Below are 22,242 nucleotides of genomic sequence, written 5' to 3' on the forward strand. Positions count from 1 at the left end.
AACTGGGGAGCCTTGCCTTCCCAACAACTCCCTTGGTTCCACCACCAATTGGATCTTCTTTTTCTCCTTTATTAACAGCATCTCCTAGGTTTTGTCCACCCTTACAAAATTCCAAACCACTTGACCTCTTAGAGGGACAACTCTATTATTGATCTTCTGAAAACAATCAGATAAAAGCTGAAGGAGCAAAAGTACCAGGTAGTCCAAGGTGTTTCCTGTGTAGTTTCCTACACTCAAAACAACACAGGAAGAGTTCACTCTTAGGAAAGATTTCCTTCCCTCCGCTAAAATCCAGGTCTCCACTCTCTTTGCGGGAGGAGGAGAACCTCAGTCGACAGAAAAAATAGCTTCACCTTCATTATGGCCCCTTACCATTAGCTAAGTCTGTTTTGCCATCTGTGCTGCTCCCTTTGCTGGACATCTTGAATGACGTTTACTGCAGCCAGCCTGGATTGAGGAGAGTAAGAAAATGAAACAATTAGGAAACAATCTGGGAAAGATGATAAAAGGCACCAGGAGATTTAACAATGTACAGCCTTTGTCATTTTTACAAAATTGATTTTTTTGTGTGTGCTCAGCAGGGCTTCTCAGCTGCTGAAAATTATGCCAGATAGTATCCCCCCATGTCTAAATTCTATAAAGAAACATATCTTTGGGAGGCTAACTGCCATCTCTTCTCACTGAGTAACTGGCAGTGATTTTTCAGATGGGAAAGAAGGAACTGAAATAAATCCTGGAACAGCAGGTCTATATCAAGTGACATGTATTGCAAGCAAGCAGAGAGTCTTAACTCAATACAAAAAGCTAGCTTCAGCACTACCCTCTAAAGCAAAAACCTTCTGTTGTAAATAATCGTCGTATGTATCCACAAACTCTATGAAACACTTGTCTTCACAACATGAAGAGGAAGGTCAGACTCTGAATATCATTTCACACACAAAACAGCAGAGATAGAAGAAATTGAGCTCTTGGGATAACAGCCTGAGCTTTATGGTCATTCAGATGCCTAGCTTCAAACATACAGGCACAGATATTAACTAAGGATTATAAGAAGCAGAGTCAAATTAGAACTCAGGAGTATCCTACCCCTAAAAAAGAACCTAAAAGGTTTTTTCTTCCCTTTTATGACTAGTAAGTCAGTCACCAAGTGCAAGGCTGGAGAAGAAAGTGCAACACTTCCATTAAAACCATCTCAGTCCATTTCATAAAATGGCAAACACTATTTCACCTAGTTCCAAGAACTTTCACCAGGTTTGTCTGTTTAGCAAAGCCCTAACTAGGAGTCAGGGTACCTAGCTTTATTCCTTTTATACCACTATAATACAGTCATTATTTTTTCAGGGCCTCACTCCCACCTCAAGCAAATTCCAAAGAGCAAAGAATAATATTATTCAGACCAGAATTCTGTTAAGCCCTTTCAGTGCCTTGGACAAAAGGCAATGAAAAGACAAAGTATGATTATGACTCCAGTCCTTGTACCCAGGCACACTGGCCTCTAATCTTTCAACAGCCCTTTCATTCCCATAACAATTATCCCAGAAGCAGCCCCATCCTTATCTTTATCCCCTTCTCTCCTCTACAAAAATCCAAGTTGCTTCAAAAAAAATTTTTAAAAAGTGTCCTCTGCCAAGAGACAGCTGCCCAAAGCTTGCTCACATTAGGCCACGGCGGGGGAGTAGAAATAATGCAAGAGGAGGACTGAGGCTGAATTTGAGGGAGGGACACCTGGAAGGGTGATGATGAAAGACAATGCCAACAAAAAACAGATCTGTGAAGCCACATAAAGAAAAACAGTGAAGAGCTGTTTGCAGAGCAGGCTGTTTTCCTCCTCCTACTTCAGTGATGTATTTTTGTACAGCATTCCTCACACAACACTTGTTTTTTTCCTCTCAGTAGTCCCTGTTTATATTCTTTAGTAGCTCAGCAATATCTTCTTCCTCACCTAGGGCTTAAATTAATTACATTAATTGCAAAAGTTCTATGAAGCAGGGAAAACAACTGTACTACTTTAAGATTAAAAACTAAGGTCATAGGCATACCTTATGGTCAACTGAGAACAGAACTGATGTTTTCTCACCTCCAGAATCAAAACTGTCAACCACACCATACTTCCCATCTCACTGTTATCCACTCCTAGAGAAGAAGTATTGAGCAGCTCCAGAGACCCTTTCTCAAAACTGAATCTCATCAACTTCTACAGAAGCCCAGACTGCCTGAACTTTAGACTCACAGTGGCTCTAGAAAACACATTTGCTGGGCAGGAGGTGCCAAATGCCTAATGCTTACCTAGCTCTGAGAACCTCTTCTCAGAAAAGGAGAGCCATGAGGTTGAACCTATACCCAGAGGTTGTAAAGCTCATCTTCTGGGAAATTGGTTTAAGGTTCTTGCAAGAAGCGATCTTTTCTTTGAGGAAAAAAGTTCGCAGAATTTATTCCTAAATTCAGAAACAGAACAAAACCTGTGAATGCTTATGTCAACTCTGTTTAATCACCGAGCTGACAGGCAGAGAGCTTCTAAAAGTCACATTTTAGGGGCCACAGAGTTTAGTAAAATTAGTCCTAGGCTGAAAATTGGAAGTCCAGGGTTCTAGTACTAGCTAAGTTATTAACAAACTTTGTGATGTGACCTTGGATGTGCTGCTTAATCTTCTCTGGGCTTCATTTTCTTCTTTTGTAAAACAGTATTAGTAATTCCAGAGATGGTACAGTTAGGCAAAATTATATGTTAAAACTTCTGAAAAAGGACACTCTTAGAGCAGTGATCTCAAAACTGATTATGAACTTCTATCAGTGAAAACTTTGATAGTTTCATGAACCCACATTTAATCAATTCACATTAAATATTAAGCTTGATTTTTCCAGAAAAAACTTAAAATTTCAACATTCCCTCCCTATACACCACTGGATCATCTTCCATACCCCTTGGAGTACATACATTCCCATTCTGGGGGACCGCTTCTCTAAAAAGCCAAGAAACTTCGATGACAGTGATAAAATACAATTACTTTGGGGATGAGTTGTGATCGTATAAATGTCTGTCAAAATGAAAAAACTTAAAACCATCTCAATTCTGGGGTAGAAATTAGAGTAAGTGCCCAAATTAAAGCAGGCTAAGGTGCTATGACTGTGCCCTAGGTCTTAATTAAGCATAGGAGTCACTCTAGAATTTCTTCCATCACCAAAGAATACAACCTTATTTTATAATTTGAGGTAGGGACCATATCTGACCCAAACTTAAATTACCTTCTTCACTCTTTAATGCACTCCATTCCCAACAAATCCACTGTTTTTACCTTGATCAATTTCCATGTAAAATCCAGTCCAGAGCAAACCAAACTGAGCCTGGAAGAGCTGATGAGCTCACTGCCCCAGGTAGCTGGGGGAGTTTAATTAGATTAGCTCTACTGCCTGTACTCTAAAAATAACCATAACCCCTGCCAAAGTGAAGGTTAAAGAGTAAACTATTGGGGGATGGGGAAAAAAGACCCAGGTGTCATTTTAATTTCTACCTAAGAAATTCCAGTGACCTAGATTTCTCCTGTCTTAATAAGAAAAAGGCCTTAAATTTTAAACCAAATACATGACAAAATATTAACTAAAAATCAAGCAGAGGGGGAGTTAAAACAGGATGTAAGAGTACTTTGTGGAAGAGGCACCAAACATCTCTTGTTTAAAACCAATGGGGCTGCTTTCTTATCCTAGTATTGATGAAAGATTTATACAAGAAACCAGGTATACTAGAACAACAGGACATCCAAATTTAAAAAAAAGAAACTCGACTTGGACATTGTACAATATACAAAAAGTAACTAACTCAAAATGGATCATAGATCTAAATGTAAAAGCTAAAACAATACAACTTTCAGAAGAAAAAACAAAATAGATAATCTTTGTGACATCAGGTTAGGCAAGTGTTTCTTTTTTTTTTGGCCACACCGTGAGGCATGTGGGATCTTAAGTCTCCCGACCAGGAAACGAACATGCACCCCCTGCATTGGAAGTACAGAGTCTTAACCACTGGACCGCCAGTGAAGTCCCCATGGCAAGTATTTCTTAAGATAGAATGCAAAAAAGCACAAACCATGAAAGAAACAATTAATTAACTGGACATACAAAAATTAAAAATCTAGTCTTCAAGAGACACTTAAAAAAACAAAAAGACAAGCAATGAACTAGAAGAAAATATCTACAAAAGACATATTTGACAGCAATCAGAATATATTTAAAATCTCTCACAACTAAATAACAATCACTTGAAAAATATGATCAACATTATTAGTCATTAGCAAAATACAAATTAAAACCACAATGAGAATCCTCTACACACCTATTAGAATAGTTAAAATTTTTAAAATAATAATAATAAAGTTTACTTTATCAAGTGCTAACAAGGGAGTAGAGCAAACTAATGTCTCACACACTGCTCAGAGAAAGGTAAAACTGGTAGTTAGTCACTTTGAAAACAGTTCAGCAGTTTTTTTTTTTTTATAAAGTTAAACATACACTTACCATACAACCCAGGAATCCTACCCAGGTATGTACTCAAGAAAAATGAAACTATATATCCACCTAAAAATCTAAATGTAAATGTTTTAGTGGCTTTACTTAGATCCATCAAAAACTAAAAACAAGTGGTTTTCAGCCAGGTCATGTATAAAAAAATTGTGGTCCATCACACAATGAACTACTGACATATACAGCAACATGAATGGATCTCAAATGTGTTATGCTAAGTGAAAGAAGCAAGACTCAAACAGCTACACAGTATGACTCCATTTGTAGGACATTCCAGAAAAGATAAACTATAGGGACAGACAGCAAATAAGTCATTGCTGGGATTTGGGGAAAAGGAACTAACTACGAACAGTCATGAGAAAACTTTCTGGAATGATGAAAATGTTCTATGCCTCCATCACAGTGGTGTTACATGACTATGCATTTGTTAGAACCCACAGAATGGGTCAGTGAAACAAAAGGTAAATTTTACTGTATGTAAATTATCAATCAATCAATCAATCAATCTGGCCAGAAAAGAGAATGAGAGAGTGGGGGGGGGGGAGAGAATCATGCAAAGTGTTAAATGACAGATACAACCCAACAATTAAAAATACTAGATTCTCAAGCCTGCGATTATTAACAGAAGTTAGCTAACACTGGCCAATAGGCCACAATAAATGAGAGCAAAATGTCCGGTCTTCTTGCTTGAAAATTAAAATGTGGAAGAATTTTTGCTGCAAACAACGCTGCCTTATCAGAACCACATTAAAGGCAAGATGAATCCTGAACTCATAAGAAGTCTTCAACCCTACTGTCTAGGTGACAACTAAGAATACCAGAAGCTTAAAGTAGTCCAAAGTAGTTCTAACGGTTGTACTACTAATTTGTATACATATGCTTTTTATTTTTATCTTTAAAATTTCTCTCAAGTTCATTTTAACTCCTTTGGACTCTAGGGTCTATGGAAACTGGTCTGATAACTCTACCTTACCTCAGGTTCAATGGAAACATCAACTTGTAAATAATATTACTGTCCTTGATCCCTTTACTAAGACCTGAACTCATGCTCAGCGAGTTCCCTTGAGTTACATAATCTCAGCATTCTCTTGGGTCAGTCCAGCTGGGTCAGTCCAGCTGTCTCGTTTGGCATGTCTCATTCTGCAACTGAAGTGCCCGACTCTCTTACACAGACACCCATGTTTAAATGAGACAAGGTTTCAGAATTTCCTCTTAAAGTGAAATGTGATGGTAGAAACTACTTCAATTATTAGTAAGACATATCTGAGAGCCACACATCCCTGGTTCCTCTTGGGAGGACAGATGTCCCACACCACTCATGACTGAACAGCTGTTCAGGGTTGATCTCCATCCAAAGTACAAATTTGCTTTTCAGTCTTAGGTCCCACAGTCCATCTGGAATCAACCAGTCCTATTTTCTCCATCCCCAGTTTTTGCTTTCAAGCTGAAATGGCTCAATTTAAATTCATTCTCCTTACCTTACTGTTTTTCTACTTCACAATAAACACTTCTCCAAGCCAACTTTCCCAACTCCTGCTGCCAGCCCCACTCTAATAGTACAGTGTTTATTAATCAGACAGAGAACTTCAGACACTGAATTCAAAGGATGACCCCAAGGAAACTGAAACTCATACTATATAAACATGTTTACAGGGGGGCAGGCCTTTAGTTCTGGGCTACTCTCTATTAAAGTACTCGGAGGAGTTAAATATACTACACTGTCTCCTCTGGTAAACGGGACAGAGGAGCAGAAACTATAAACGTTTCTGGATCAGGGAAATTAATCTCTATTCCTATCTTGCAGAAGATGTAACAGCACTGGGTAACCCAACTGTATAGCAGCTCTAGCCTCTCTTTTTTATCTAAATTATAGGCCTCTGGCACCACCCAGTGGCCCATTTGTACTGAGACATGCTAGTAATACAACAATGTACAAGGCAATACAGGATCTACAAATATAAATAAGGCAGTCATAATACCTTTTGTAGCCAATAAGCAACTAGGAAAAACAGGTATACAACTATGATACAAGAGACACAAGTGCCAGTACCATTTAAAAAAAAAAAAAAAAAAAAACGAATTTCCTAGCAGTCCAGTGGTTAGGACTCAGCTCTTTCACTGCCATGGCCCGGGTTCAATCCCTGGTCAGGGAGCTAAGATACTGCAAGCCTAGTGGCGTAGCCAAAAAAGGAAAAGAAAAAGAAAAGATAAACAGAATGTTGTTGTAGTTCAACAGAGTAAAGGATTATGTTTAGTCAGGGAGACAGGAAAAGCTTCCATGGAGAAATTAGCTTTTAAACTGGACTTTGAAGGAAGGAGAGGATTTCAATGGGTAGAACTGAGGAAGCTATTCCATCAGGACCACGATGAGAAAAGACATGGAAGATGAAAAACCTGATTATGTTCAACAAAATACATGGGTAGTCTGGCTTGGCTAGATGCTGGGGTATAGTTCATTAGTTAAGAAGTACAGTAGAAGGTGGTGTGTGTGTGTGTGTGTGTGTGTGTGTGTGTGTGTGTGTGTGTGTGTGTGTGTGTGTGTGTGTGTGTGTGTGTGTGTGTGTGTGTGTGTGTGTGTGAAGTATAGTAGAAGGTGTGTGTGTGTGTCATCAGGAAGATTTTAAGGATAATAAGATGGACTGAAATGGACAGTTGCCAAAGTTAAGAAGCAATGAGACCCTGTCTTAGGCTGATGGCAGAGAAAATTAAAAGAATGGGGTCAACGTGTGAAACACTGTAGAGGCAGAATTGATAGAATTTGGCTCAATGAGCAGTAACAAAGCTCAAAAAATAAAAAAGACAAGTTTGAGTCTGGGTGCCCAGAGGAAATCAAGTGCCATAAATGAGAGACTGGCATGTGGGGGAAGAGAGGAATTTGATTACGTTTAAAATCCAAGTTGACATGTCAGGAAAGTAAGTGGAAAATCAATGTATGTCTGAAACCTGAGAAATAAATTAGGGCCAGAGATACAGGCTTGAGAATTATTTGTATAGATAAGCTTCAAAATAAAATCCCTTGTAAATTATACCTCACTAAAAAAACAAAACAAATAAATTAAGGACTCAAGAAAGGAAAAAAATCTTGGGGAATACCTACCCTTTTAAAAAAGAGGGAGAGAAATGCCCAGGGAAGTTGAAAGAGTAACAGTTTTAAATGACTTGGAAGTCAAGAGATGAAAAGGTTTCAAGAAAGTGGGGATGGTTCTTGTTTCAAATGCTACAGAGTACAGAAAGGTGCAAACTGATAAAAGGCTGTAAGACTCAGAACTGCTTTTCCATGGAATTACCTCAGGAATTGAGTGAGAATGCTGGTTTTCTCCCTATTCAAGTATCATAAAATAAAAGGATTCAGCTATCTCTTCAGTTAAGTCCATTAAAATTATTCCCATAAAAAACTTATTAGGCTACCAATTAATCATAACCTGAGACCCATGTTTAAACAATTCAAAAATGTGTTCATTCATATTGTCATTTGGACAGACCTTTTATACTTTAAATACACTTTTATAAGAAATACTGATGGACTTCCCTGGTGGCAGAGTGGTTAAGAATCCGCCTGCCAATGCAGGGGACACGGGTTTGAGCCCCGGTCCAGGAAGATCCCACATGCAGCGGAGCAACTAAGCCCGTGCGCCACAACTACTGAGCCCATATGCCACAACTACTGAAGCCTGCGTGCCTAGAGCCCATGCTCCGCAACAAGAGAAGCCACCGCAGTGAGAAGCCTGCGCACCGCAACGAAGAGTAGCCCCCGCTCGCCGCAACTAGAGAAAGCCCACGTGCAGCAACGAACACCCAACACAGCCAAAAATAAACAATAAATTAATTAATTTTTTTAAAAAAAGTACTGAACTCTACCTTTCAGCTCAATTTGCTTCAGCACTTGGCATTGAAGAGCTCTGGTTTTTAAAGACAGCATATGGTATAATGGAAAGAAAAGGGCTTCGGTGTCCGTCAGACCTCGGTTTGAATTGTACTTCGACCATCTACCCTTGAATTTGTTTCTTTCGTAAAATGGGACAATATCATTACCCTGAAGGAGCTGGTTTAGAGGATTAAACACAACATTTGCAACTGGCTGTCTGTACGTGGTAGGCATTTATATTATTTTTCTAGCTTCTCATCTCTGATTCCAGACTGCATTTCCTAGAGAAGCCTGGGCTTCTTCACCACTCAACAATGATCCTCCAAACATTGTACACAAATCAACACACAGTTCCAAGTCTATGAAATCTGCTTACCTACTCTCACTGGCCTTTTAAAGAATTCAGAGAACTCTGTTAATACCTTCTTTTGAGTACATTCGTGTTCTATGAACTGGGGTAAAGCAATATACCCAGGAGCCCACAGCATAAGTCTCTTTAAGTCTTCTCCCTTTCTAAGGTTCAGAAGATAGCCAAGATGAGAACTTCAAAGCAACCATCACAAATGATGATGAGGAAGGTAAGAAGTCCTACATCAACTATACTACAAACAAGGAACTCTGGTCCTCCATTGGATGAATGCCTTCTCTCACTGTTGGTAGTACCAAATGCCCTGTGTTTATAGTTTATTGGCTTTAATTCTACTAACAGTATTTCAGAGTATGTTAGGAATGCACTAAGTGCTATCTCCAGCAACAGAGCTAAGGAATGTTTTATAATAACATTTAAGCACATTCATCTCAATTTAAATCATTTTAAGGAAAACCCATTTCTTAGGAAATTTCATTGTGTTCCCACTATGAAATGATTTATATTTACATCAGAATCCAGTCCCCATTACCAGTTTTTGCCATTCACATTTCAAATTTTTCTTAAATTGTCTGAAAGGACACTACAGAGATGAAAGGGTACAACTTACGATAAAACAATAAAGAAAGAGAGGCTAAAACATCAAGAAGTGCCCTCCTATCTGCACGAGACTAGAGGACAGAGTATAAATAATGTGGGTCCTAAGTAAGGTTAAAAACATACCTGATAATGTGGCAATGCTTAAAGTGCACCAGAGGAATATAGCCTCTTGGCTACCACTAGAGGTAAATCCTATAATAGCTTTCCAGATGGCTAACAACAACAAAAAAAAGACATGTGAGGCAAGCATGGATGCTTCACATTAGAACTTGCCCAGACCTCCTTAAATAGTATCCTCAGAGAATAAGAGCAAATATCTAACCTCTCAGATACAATAATGAAAACTTTTGCAATAACCCAATCCATTTAGACACACTACGTTTCATTAATAAGATGCCATCTTTGTCAAATTAATCATTCACCATGCCCTATTTGCAAACTCAGGGCAGCCTTAATTCATTAGTTTATCTTTGGCATACACATTCCTTGGGTTAAGGCAGTACTTGAGAAACTGGGCTTCTGGCCCAGAAACTACGTCCTGTAGAGGTAGAGATAAAGACTGCTATAAAGAAGTGACCAATTCATAAAACGCATCACACTCTAATTTTTAAAGACCTTTCAAGGACTTTCTTCTCACTCCAAAAATAACTGAATCAGTAAATAAGAAGAGGTAGCCCCTTTTTCTGACCAATTTTAACAGTGATAAAGTTTCTTGGGTATACTCACAAAAATGAAAGATGAACAGTTTTCAATATTACTGTAAAGCTAATCTAAAATCACCAGCATTTGGCTCTGGAACTAAGATATACATAGTCACTACGTCCATGACTGTTGCTGATTCAATTCTTTCAGTTGCCTGGGTTCCCAATGGCTGAGAGTAAATAACAGATTATCTTGGCTCACTGATAATCTGCTTTAAAACAAAAAAAACTAATTCAATCTTAAAAACTAACTTTAACCCCAATGTGATGCAATAAAAAGCTCTGTTTGGATAATTCTGTCTTTTATAATCTGGACACTTCCTAGACATGTTTAGAATAACTTTTCTACAGCAGAAATAATCCAGAAATAAATCTATCTACTGAAAACAAAGGTCAACCCGTCACTTCATGATTTTTAAAGCCTGTAACTCACCTGATAGAATACAGGACCTAGACCATGAAACTCTGAAGATCTCAGTCTCCCACAACAGGGCATACTTCTATAATATGTCTTCTACTGGAGTCCGTTTGCTTTTGAAATGCCAGTATTGTTTTAAACTGGCAACAAAAAGACATTTCTTTTAGCTTTCTCTGAAGACAAGCTTCTGTCTTAGGTTGATCCTAGTCAAAACTAAGGATCATAGCACTGAGACTGATTCTTATACATTTAACAGGCTGCTGAATAAAATGCCCTGTCAGGCTGGTGGTGGGAACGAAGGTCATAAGCATACCTAGCCTCCCACTGCAGCCACGGTAGGTAATACTTCTTAGTAAGGTGCAACAATTCTTATGCAACACCCTGAAATATAAAATATCTTCAGAAATATAAGAATTTTACAGTTGTGGTCTACAGACTAAAAATATTGATTCACTGTATACACAGGTGTCAACCTGGAGCATAAAATGTGAAGCCCTTCTTGGTAGTGGTGATGGTGGGAGTGGGTTCTTCCCAGCACATACAGTAATAAGGAACAGTCAAAGTTATGCCTCTTTCGACATATTGCCTTTTCTCCTCCCACACCCACTCTCGCCCTGCTGAACACAGAACTCTATACCTCATAAATAACACAAATAATAAAATGCACCTCACTACCCTCCACCCCAAGAGTCTTTACCTTTGAACAGAGAGAATTTAGACCCTAGATGGTGGTAATGAAAGTTGGTCAACTCTAAGTTGATCACTGGCCTGAATGAACACAGTTGCTTTCACAGCAATGTTATCAACACTTCCTTAATTTTCATGTGCCCTTACCTCCCTCAAAAAGATGTGAAAGAAAAACCAACAAGAGGTTAAAAACTTTTTATCTGTGCTGTCGTATTATTAAGATGGTCCAGCTGGGGAGATGAAATAAAAAACTCTGCATTCCTAACTCCCTAGCCCAGATTTACTTCAGAAAGAAAGGAGACCTTTTCATGGTCTAGTTCTTTGATTAACTATTGATGAGGACCACTGCAGAGCCCAACAACTTGGAAAAAAAAATGTATTCCTTCTATGGCAAAAAGGAAAAGGCATAAGAGGTAGCTAGAGCTGAGGTGGTGAACAACATTGAAAGCTGGAAGGAAAGGAGTTACAATACTTAGGTCAACTCTGATTAGGTGAGCTAAAAGAGAGACCAAGAGGCAGGAGCAAAGAACAAAGGAAACTTATTGATGTTTAATTTAAGAATGCATTTAGAAATATACATACATCAACATCTAATATTCCTGCTGTCCTCTGGTCTGGAACTCCCACCAGACTAAACTGAATCATGTTCAGAAGACAACCCTAGGTGGGCACCTACAAAGAACACATCTAAGCTGACCAATTAAAAATGAATCTGAAGGGTCTCCCTGGTGGCGCAGTGGTTAAGAAGATCCCTGGTCCAAGAAGATCCCAAATCCCGCGGAGCAACTAAGCCCGTGCGCCACAACTACTGAAGCCCGCGCACCTAGAGCCCATGCTCCGCAACAAGAGAAGCCACTGCAATGAGAAGCCCGTGCACCACAACAAAGAGTAGCCCCCGCTCAACACAACTAAAGAAAGCCCGCACACAGCGACAAAGACCCAACGCAGACAAAAATAAAAATTAATTTTAAAAAAATGAATCTGAAAAATTAACCAGAAAAACGTGTTCAAAAGCAAAATGCAAAGAAGTGTAAACTAACGTATAACTTATTCAAAGCTATATCAATGATGTGCAAAGAAAAGAGAAAATATTTTTTTAGTGTCCATCTTGGGCTAGGCATAATGTAAGACCTTTATATAAGCTTCCTCATACAATACTGACAATGACCCTAGGACGTAAGCAGTATTATCCCACTTTTACACATGTGGAAATTAAGACTCAGAAAAGTTTAAGTAACTTGCCCAAGGTCACATGGCTAATAAATCTTAGTACAGTATTTAAACCCAGACCTACCCAGTTCTAAAGACTGTATTTTCCCCTTTTTATCTTATTGATACACATACATACTACCAATAATAATCTTATTCTAGTTCATAATGAGCCGTGTGGAATAAAACTCACCAATGTCACACTCAACCTCTTCCTACTACAAATCATAAAGATATTAAGAATCAGCCAGGCCTACCTTCCAGAGCCACTCAGCTCTTCCGTCACAGCCTATGAAACTCAACCACAGCACTATTCTCTGCTACCAGAAATCTAACACCCTTACAAAAATTACATTTACAAGTATGTCCTAACTCCCTCTGTGGGACGGGCCCATGCTGCTGAATGCACAGGATGATTCCTCTGCTAACCAAGAATTCTTCAGACCAGATATAAAAGAGCACCACTACTTTTTTTTACCAAAAATTTATCACTGTGTCCTGAAAAGTTGGAATTCTGAGGTGGATTGGACTCAGTCACCAACTAAAGGCAGCACCACTCATCACTCACTAGCTTTTAGTTAAAAGCGGCTAAATATTCTCCATAGCAAGAAATGACAATTTAAAGTCCTGAGAGGCAAAGAGACTTGATTTGACAAAAAGCTAAACAGAACTCAGGCAAACTAGTTCCCAGCTTTTAACAGTGTAAGAAACACGATCCGCACAAAGGCAAAACACAAGGCAAATGAATAAAGAAAGAGGGAGATACATTCACTTCTAGGCTTAACTGTAGTCATGTGAAAATATACAGCAATAGTTTACCACAGAAAGTCAAGAGGCGCAGAGCCAATTAAACTTGTAAAAGTAATTTAACCAGAGCTGGAACAAAGCCAAGAACAATACCCAACTCTTTGGGAAACTGTGGTAGGAATTTTATGACTAGTGGTCAGCACTTGAGCGCCAGGGTAGGGTCTGTCTTGCACTCAGGAATTTAAATGCCTTCAACTCCTACTCACCTTTCCTCCTTTATCACTGAAGTAGGGCCAGGCTGAGCTCCTGAGAAAATAGGTCTGTTGATTCACTGAAGGACTGAGAAAAGTTAAAAGTTTAAATGGCAAAGGTGTCTCTTCTACTAAACATAATAAAATATATTTATGAATACGTTAGTATTTTTTAGACCTCCTCAGAACTATTTAGAACCACCGTAATTTATCTAATTCTGACTACTGAACAAATAACTTACAGTTACAGAAATTAAAGGAACCAGGCAAGTAATCTCCCAGCTCCACTAAAACGTAGAAGTCATTTAAAAGGAAAACCTGAATCTTTTCAACGCTAACCCCTAACCAAACCTCTCAACAAGAAGCCACAGAGCAGCGGGGAAATCCCGGAGAGAACGTGATAGCGCTAATGCCGGTTTGTTTACAGAGACTCCAGCAACAATCATATGAGTCAGAAACTCAAGCCACCAGATGCTTTCCAACTAACAGGGACCAAATGGGACCGTTCTACGGTGTCCTGAACGATTTAGGGGTGAGGGGAGGCAGGCTACGAGAATTACATTACAAAAGGTACAGGAACAGACAGCAACAACTGACTGCGGGGTAATCTTGGACCTCGGCCTTCCGTACAAGGTGCTGGGCCCGAGAACTCGGGATGGGGGAGGGGGCACACTGCGCGGTGGTCCTGAGGTGACGGGGAAACGCAGGGGGAGCCACGTCCCCAATCTAAAGGGGGGAAAAGCGCACACAAATGGGTCACCCGACGAGGCAAGACGTTCCTGAAGATTGCGGGGCAGGCTCCTGGGGGCAACCCTGGGGCTGACCTGAGGGAAAGGCAGCCACTCCTCCCGGCGGTGACTCAGGGCAGGGGAAGAAGCCCTGAGCCCTGGGAGCTTGGGAAAGGAGTCAAACCTATCTTGAAGAGGAGTGGGCCAGGGGAGAGGGGGGCAGGCCAAGCCGGAACGAGACACGGACCGGGTAGGTCAAGGGGGGGGTGTCCGGCTGGGGCAGTTACAAGCACGGGAGCCGGCGAGGCTCAGCAGCCCGCTTCCTGTCTTGGGTCCTCCTTCTGCCAGAGGCTGCTCCGACTGTTCCACGCCCAGCCGCCCTGTCCACTGCCGCCACCACCGCCGCCGCCATCTTACACTGGCCAGCAGCCGCCACCACCACCGCCTCCGCTCTCTGCGCTTGCGCCTGCGCCGCCACGCTTTCCGGCCCCGTTTGCGACGATGTGCTGGAGAAGACTGGGGGAAGAGCGGTCGCGCGAGCTCTCCGCTCCCAGCCCTCCTCGAAGGACGCATAGGGGGCGGGCGGAGCTTAAGACCAACGGAAAACGGAGCGAGGGGCGCGTGCGCAATACTGAGGAGGCAAAGTTGTTTTCGCAGTGTTCCGGGCGGCTGACTTTGATGCTGAAAAGAAATACGAATTAGACGTCTCCCGGAATTGTGGTAGAAATCAGCTTCATTTCTAACAGGCTGGCAGGCAACCTCCTGGGCGACTTCCATTTTTGCCCTGTTTTTTTATACTGAGAACAAGCAGTTCTCTCCAGAAGGTTTCTTTTGAAAACCCCATTTCCTTTGGGGTTGACCTTGTTAAGTGGTTTCTATACCCACGAGAGCCATTTACCCCCGAGACCTCCATTTTCCCATTTTTGAATAAGGGATTCAGAAGCCTGAGGTGCAGCTAAGCTGTTCAGGAGGTTCTTTCTCTGAAGGGGGGTAGTGTGTGCAAGTTGCCCAAGAATTGAACGGGGTATGTACACTCTGCCTCGTTCTGACACCTGAAGGAAGAGTGCAGAAGGCCCCTGAAAAGGTTACTCCCAGCTGCCAGGCCAGGGGGTTTCTAACCAGTAGGCCAGGGTGAAAGGCTCCTTGTCACCTCCTCTACCGCTACCATCCTATTATAAGTCATATATTACCTAGACTATTGCAATAGACGCCTAGCTGCTTTGTGTACTTCCATTATTGCCCTGCTAGTTAAATAAAGGCAGCCACAGTGACCTTTTAAAATGTAAGCCAGGTCATATTATTGCCCGCTCAAAACCTCCAAAAGCTTCCCATCACACAATAAAAATCAAAATGATCAAAAGGGCCTCCAAGGAAGGCCCTACAAGATGTGGCACCTATTTCTCTGATTTCATTTTCTCCCATACTACCTAGCACTGCTCTAGCCCTTTTGGCCTTCTTCTTGTCACTCCAACCAAAGCATGGAAGCCCCAGGGCTTTTGCACTTGTTCCCTCTTATTGAAATGTTCATCTACCATATCTTTACTAGACTTGTTCTGTCCACTTAATCAGATATCTACCCAAATGCTACTTCCTCAGAGACACGGCTCTTAACTATTCCAACTAAAATTGTACACTACCATCTTCCTCTGTTCTCTCACTCTGCATTTTTTCATACCATTTTTTACCTATAGCATTTAACCTATAATTATATATTTGTAATCTAACAATACTATTAGAATATAAGCTCTATAAGGGCAGGGGCTATGTCTTTTTTCATCTTTTTAACCCCAACACCTAGGAGGGCTAGGACACAAAGTTAACTATCTAGTGCCCTACCATTCTATTCATTCTTTCATTTACTCCATCAACAACTATTGGATTCCTGCTACGTGTAAGGCCCTCTTCTAGGTACTGAGGCTGCAGCAGTGAACAAAACAAACCAAGATTCCTGCATTAATGGAACTTATTTATTAGCGCAAGAGTTGGGAGTGTAGGGGGAGGAGAGGGGCACACAGACAATATTAAATTATGAAGAGTACTGTAAAGGAAAATAAAGCAGGGTAAAAGTGGGTTACCTGAGTAGGTGTGCTCTTCTACATACGGGGTTCAGGGAAGGCCCCTCTGCTGAGGTGACATTTAAATAGAGATTTGAAGTGAGAGAGTAAGTCATACACACTAGGGAAAGAATCTTCCAGGTAGAGGAAACAGTAAGGTAAAAAAACTTGAAGGTTGAGTGTATGGTGTATTCAAAGAACAGCAAGAAAGCTAATGTGGCAAAAGAGCAGGTAGGAAATTAGTTTGGAGAAACACAATGGGAGCCAGATCACTTACGGAGTTATAGACCAAGAAGGGGACTTTGGATTTTATCCTAAGAGTACTAGAAAGCCATGGAGGGCTTTGAGTAAGAGTGACATGATCTGATTTATAAATGAAGAGATTCATTCTGGTTGATTCTTTGAGAACTACCGGCAGGGAGGCAAAATAGAAGCTGAAAGACCAGTTAGGAAGCTATTGCAGAAGACCTGCAAGACTACTGCTGCAGTTGAAGTGGTAGGAAGTGGTCGGATTCAGGATGTACTTTGAAGGTGGCAGAGGTGATTTGCTAATAGATTGAATATGGGGTACAAGAGAAAGAGTCGAGATATCTCAGGTTTTTTGACTTAAGCAACAGGACAGATAGTAATGCCATTTACTGACATAGAGCTCAGGGTGGGGGCGGGGGTTCAGAAGGAGAATTTTTGGGGGGAAAATGTCCAGTTCTATCTTAAACAGGTTAAACTGGAGATGCCTATTAGATTTCCAAATGGAGCTACTGAGTAAACAATTGAAATATGAATCTGAAGCTCATAGGAAAAGAGACAATTGGTGGTATAAATTGGGGAGCTATTAAGGTATAAATGGCATAGATAAGCACTAGATGGGGAACATTCACTTAGTTAACGTGGAAGAAAAGAGAAGCACTCTATAGACTGAGCCCTCTAATCCTGAGGCACACCAACTAGTAGGGGTCAGACAGAAAACCCGACAAAATTTATTTAAAAGGAGCAACAAGGAAATAGAATTTAAAAACCAAGAGAACAAGGGATCTTAGAAGACAAAATTTTTAAATGTTTCAAGAAGGGCACTATAAACTGTCATTCCTGTTTAAGAGTTTGAGGCTAAGATGACTGAAAATTGACCACTGGATTTGGAAACATGGAGATTATCTAAGACCTTGACAAGAGGGACTAAAGTGGAGCTATGGAGATAAAAGACTCCCCCTCTGTGGTGTGGTTTCTGTGCTCACTGCTTTGATAGGCACCATTGCTATTACCACCAAATCAATTGCTATTACCAAATCTTCTTTTTCTTATTTTGGGCTTTCCTATTGCGTTTGAGGTTGTGATAATCATTACCCCTTCTAGATATTCAATCCCACTGATTTCTGTGACACTACATTCCATAGTTCTATTTATATCTCTCTGACCATTTATTTCATGAGATTCTCTTCCTCTTCATTCTACATTTTTTTTCCAAAGTGATCTTATCCATTCTTACAGTCCAAACTACTATCCACATAATGATGACTCCTACGCCTTTATTTCCAAATCAGGATTCTCCTTCAAGCTTTAGACTGACATACCTGATAGCCAATGGCGCTTTTTAAAAAACAGCTTTGGGGGACTTCCCTGGTGGCGCAGTGGTTAAGAATCCGCCTGCCAATGCAGGGGACACGGGTTCGATCCCTGGTCCAGGAAGATGCCACATGCTGTGGAGCAACTAAGCCCGTGCGCCACAACTACTGAGCCTGCGTGCCACAACTACTGAAGCCCGTGCGCCTAGAAACTGTACTCTGCAACAAGAGAAGCCACCGCAATCCGCAATGAGAAACATGTGCACCGCAAGGAAGAGTAGCCCCCACTCGCCACAACTAGAGAAAGCCCATGCGCAGCAACGAAGACCCAACGCAGCCAAAAATAAATAAATAAAATAAAAAAATAAATAAAAAACAGCTTTATTGAGATGAAATTCACATACCATACAATTCATCCATTTAAAGTGTACAATTGAATGGCTTTTGGTACATTCGCAGATATGTGCAACCATCACCACAGTCAATTTTCAATCATTTTCATCGCCTCAAAAAGAAACACAGTCCCCTTTAGGTATCACCCCCCCCCCCATTTTCCCATCCCTCACCAGCCCTAAGAAACTAGTAATCTACTTTGTCTCTATGGATCTCCCTATTCTGGAATTTCATATGAATGGAATCATATAGTATGTGGCCTTTTGTGACCGGCTTATTTCACTTAGCATGCTTTCGAAGTTCATCCATTTTGCAGCATGTATCAGTACTTCATTCTTTTTCATAGACAAATATTATTCCATTGTATGTGTTCATCCGTTTATCTGTTGATGGACGTTAGGGTTGTTTCTGCCTTTCGGCTATTATGAAAAATGCTGCTATAAACGTTTATGTATAAGTTTCTGCGTGGACATAAGTTTCATTTCATTTCTCTTGGGTATATACTTAGGAATGAAATTGCTGGGTCATATGGTTAACTCTATGTTTAATCACTTGAGGAACTGACAGACTGCTTTTCAAAGCAGTTGTACCATTTTACATTCACCAGCAGTGTATAAAGGTTCTAGTTTCTCCCCATCTTTGCCAATGTTTTTTAAGTTTTTGACTCTAGACATCCTAATGGGTGTGAAGTGGTATCTCACTGTGGTTTTGATTTGCACTTCCCTGATGACTACCAATGTCAAGCATCTTTTCATGTGTTTATTGGACGTTTTTGTCTTCTTTGGAGAAATGTCTATTCAAATCCTCTGCTCATTTTTAAATTGGGTTATTTGTCTTTTTATTATGGAGTTATAAGAGTACATATTCTAGATACAAATCTTTGATCAGTTACATGATTTGCAAATATTTTGTCCCATTCTGTGGGTTGTCTTTGCAATTTTTTTTTTTTAACTTTTGGGTTTATTTTATTTATTTTATTTATGGCTGTGTTGGGTCTTCGTTTCTGTGCGAGGGCTTTCTCTAGTCGTGGCAAGTGGGGGCCACTCTTCATCGCGGTGCACGGGCCTCTCACTATCGCGGCCTCTCTTGTTGCGGAGCACAGGCTCCAGACGCGCAGGCTCAGTAATTGTGGCTCACGGGCCTAGTTGCTTCGCGGCATGTGGGATCTTCCCAGACCAGGGCTCGAACCCGTGTCCCCTGCATTGGCAGGCAGATTCTCAACCACTGCGCCACCAGGGAAGCCCTCTTTGCAATTTTTTGATGGTGTCCTTTGAAGCACAAACTTTTTAATTTTGATGGGGTCCAATTTATTTATTTTTTTCTTTTGTTGCTCATGCTTTTGGTGTCCTATCTAATCATTCTTAGCCAAATCCAGAATTATGAAGGCTTTACCCCTATGTGTTATTCTAAGATCTTTATGGTTTTAGTTATTACTTTTAGGTGTTTAAATTATTTTGAGTTAGTTTTTGCCTATGGTGTGAAGTAAGGATTGAACTCATTCTTTTCCATGTGGCTATCTTGTTGTCCCAGCACAATTGTTGAAAAGAATATTCTTTCCTCATTGGATGGTTTTGGCACCTTTGTAAAAACTCAGTTGACCATAGATGTATGGGTTTATTTCTGGACTCTTAATTATACTCCACTGGTATCTATGTCTATTCTAGCTATGTGCCATCACCACATTGTTTTGATTACCATTGCTTTTTTCAGGATTATTTTCTTATCCTGAGTCCACTGTGATTCCATATGAATTTTAGGATTAGCTAGTCAATTTCCACAAAGAATTCAGTTGGGGTTCTGATAAGGATTGCATTGAGTATGGAGGTAGGGAGTACAGACAGTCCCCAACTGACAATGGTTTGACTTACAATTGTTTTACTTTATGGTGGTGCGTATGTGTTAAACATTTAGTAAAAACTGTATTTTTGACTTTTGATCTTTTCCTGGGTTAGCGGTATGATCCTCTCTCATGACACTGGGCAGCAGCAGTGAGCCACAGCTCCCAGTCAGCCACGCGATCACGAGGGTAAACAACCAATACACTTGCAACCATTCTTTTTCACTTTCGGTACAGTATTCAATAAATTACATGAGATATTCAACACGTTATTATAAAACAGGCTTTGTGTTAGCCGGTTTTGCCCAACTGCAGGCTAATGTAAGTATTCTTAGCATGTTTAAAGTAGACTAGGCTAAGCTATAATGTTTGGTAGGTTAAGCGTATTAAATGTATTGGCTTAAGATATTTTCAATTTATGATGGGTTTATCAGGACGTAATCCCATCGTAAGTCGAGGAAGACATGTATGGACATTTTAACAATGGTAAGTCTTGTGCTCCATGAACATGGGGTGTTTTTCCATTTATTTACATCTTCCTTCTTTCAACAATGTTTTGTAGTTTTAACAGTATAGTTTTGCACTTCTTTTGTTAAATGTATTCCTATTCTCCCCCTCTCCCAAGTATTCCATTTTTTTTAAAAAAAATAATTTATTTATTTATTTATTTTGGCTGCGCCGGGTCTTAGTTGCGGCACGTGGGATCTTCCTTGTGGCATGCGGGATCATTAGTTGTGGCACGTGAACTCTTTGTTACAGCATGCGAACGTTTTGTTGCGGCACGCGTGTGGGATCTAGTTCCCTGACCAGGGATTGAACCCGGGCCCCCTGCATTGGGAGTGTGGAGTCTTACCCACTGGACCACGAGGGAAGTCCCCTCCCCCAAGTATTCTTTTTGACGCTTTTGTGAATGGACGTTTTCTTAGTCTCACTTTTGGATTGTTCACTGCAAATGCATAGGAATATAATTGATTTCTGTATATTGAACTTAAGTCCTGCAACCTCGCTGAACTCATTAGTTCTAATAGCTTTTTAGTGGCTTCCTTAGGATTTCCTATATCATGCCATCTGCAAATACAGTTTCATTTTTTTTTCCCTTTCCAATCGCAATGTCTTTTATTTCTTTTTCTTGCCTAATTGTCCTGGCCAAAACCTCTGGCATAATGTTGACTAGAAGAGCTGATATCCTTGTATTGTTCCTGATCTTTAACTATGATGTTAGCTGTAGATTTTTTGTAGTTGCACTTTATCAGGTTGAGGATGTTCCCTTCTGTTCCAGCCAATGGCACCTTAACATTCCCAAATTGAACTCACCTTTGCTCTTTGCTCTACCTTCTGTCAAACTCAAATCTCTTAGTTGCCGCCACTATTCTCCTGTCTTAGGTTGGATTCCCTAGAAGCAGAGTCCAAGAAAGGAATTCTGTGCAAGTGGTTTATTGAGGGAGTGCTCTCAAGTAAAAGCTGGAATGGAGTGAGGGAAGCAAGATAGGAGAGGGGGCAAGTTAGGCAAAGATATGGGTTCAGCAGGTAAGTTTAGCCTCCACTGGGAACTCTTGGCACATAAATGGCACATTTGTCCCACCTTGAGGAAAGCAAGAAGGAATTTTGTACCCCAGTACCATTTGCTGATAACACAATTACTGATTACATATCATCACTGACAATGCAATCCCTATCAGAATCCCATCTGACTTCTTTGCAGAAACTGACATCATTCCATTGGCTGTGGTGTTATCCCTGGGAAGGCACAACCTTCCAGGAGTTTCCAGAAGTTGGTCCTCTTGGCAGAGGGTGATTCTCAAGAAAATGCAGCAGTGGGCTATTAGCAGCCGACACTCACTTCCTGGTAAAGGGGATCTGGACAGGGTACCAACAACGTCTACTACAGTTCACCTCTAGCACCGCTCAGATCCATTTGCTTTGTACATTAAGTTCACTCTCTCTAGGCAGTTTCTCCAGCAGTCAAGTTAGTCGCAATTTCTGGAAACACAAGTTGCTGCAGTTGGTCCAGAAACTGCAAATGATATTCATCATCTTCATTCTATGCCACCCATTCCAGATTCATCTCCCTCTTGACTACAACTTCTGTTAGTCTAGATGGCTTACCTAATGGGGTGATCCAGACCTTCATCCCTCGGGGTTCTGGGCCCCTGGAGATCATGCCCTATCAGGCCATAATTGTTTACTTATTCACAGTTAAAACTGAGTACAGTAGGACCAAAAGATAACCCAGGGATCACATGTGCATCAAACACTTTCCTCCTTGCATTCATAATGTAGCAGCAATCCTACCTCCTCATAACAGAGTTAA

The 22,242-nt window shown here is 40.7% G+C and overlaps 1 protein-coding gene across 10 annotated transcripts in view; it reads right to left on the reverse strand.

Annotated features, from left to right (window-relative positions):
* The window catches only part of DCAF8 (DDB1 and CUL4 associated factor 8), a 42,986-nt gene extending 28,385 nt beyond the window's left edge, over nucleotides 1-14,601 (reverse strand). The window contains exons 1-4 of one of the 10 annotated variants that reach the window (XM_036836267.1): nucleotides 14,506-14,598; nucleotides 13,376-13,448; nucleotides 2,287-2,435; nucleotides 373-447 (exon numbers count right to left, since the gene is read on the reverse strand). In XM_036836267.1, coding sequence (XP_036692162.1) covers nucleotides 373-421 — 49 coding nt within the window. In that variant the 5' untranslated portion in view covers nucleotides 422-447; nucleotides 2,287-2,435; nucleotides 13,376-13,448; nucleotides 14,506-14,598. Of the gene's footprint in view, nucleotides 1-372; nucleotides 448-2,286; nucleotides 2,436-3,243; nucleotides 3,260-3,293; nucleotides 3,363-13,375; nucleotides 13,449-13,602; nucleotides 14,028-14,184; nucleotides 14,315-14,335 lie in introns of those variants that run through there. The other 9 variants (XM_036835999.1, XM_036835919.1, XM_036835828.1 and 6 more) reach the window with 9 other exon arrangements.
* Nucleotides 14,602-22,242: the final 7,641 nt, after the last annotated feature.

The sequence above is a fragment of the Balaenoptera musculus genome, chromosome 1 (assembly GCF_009873245.2).
Source record: "Balaenoptera musculus isolate JJ_BM4_2016_0621 chromosome 1, mBalMus1.pri.v3, whole genome shotgun sequence".
Lineage (NCBI taxonomy): Eukaryota > Metazoa > Chordata > Mammalia > Artiodactyla > Balaenopteridae > Balaenoptera > Balaenoptera musculus.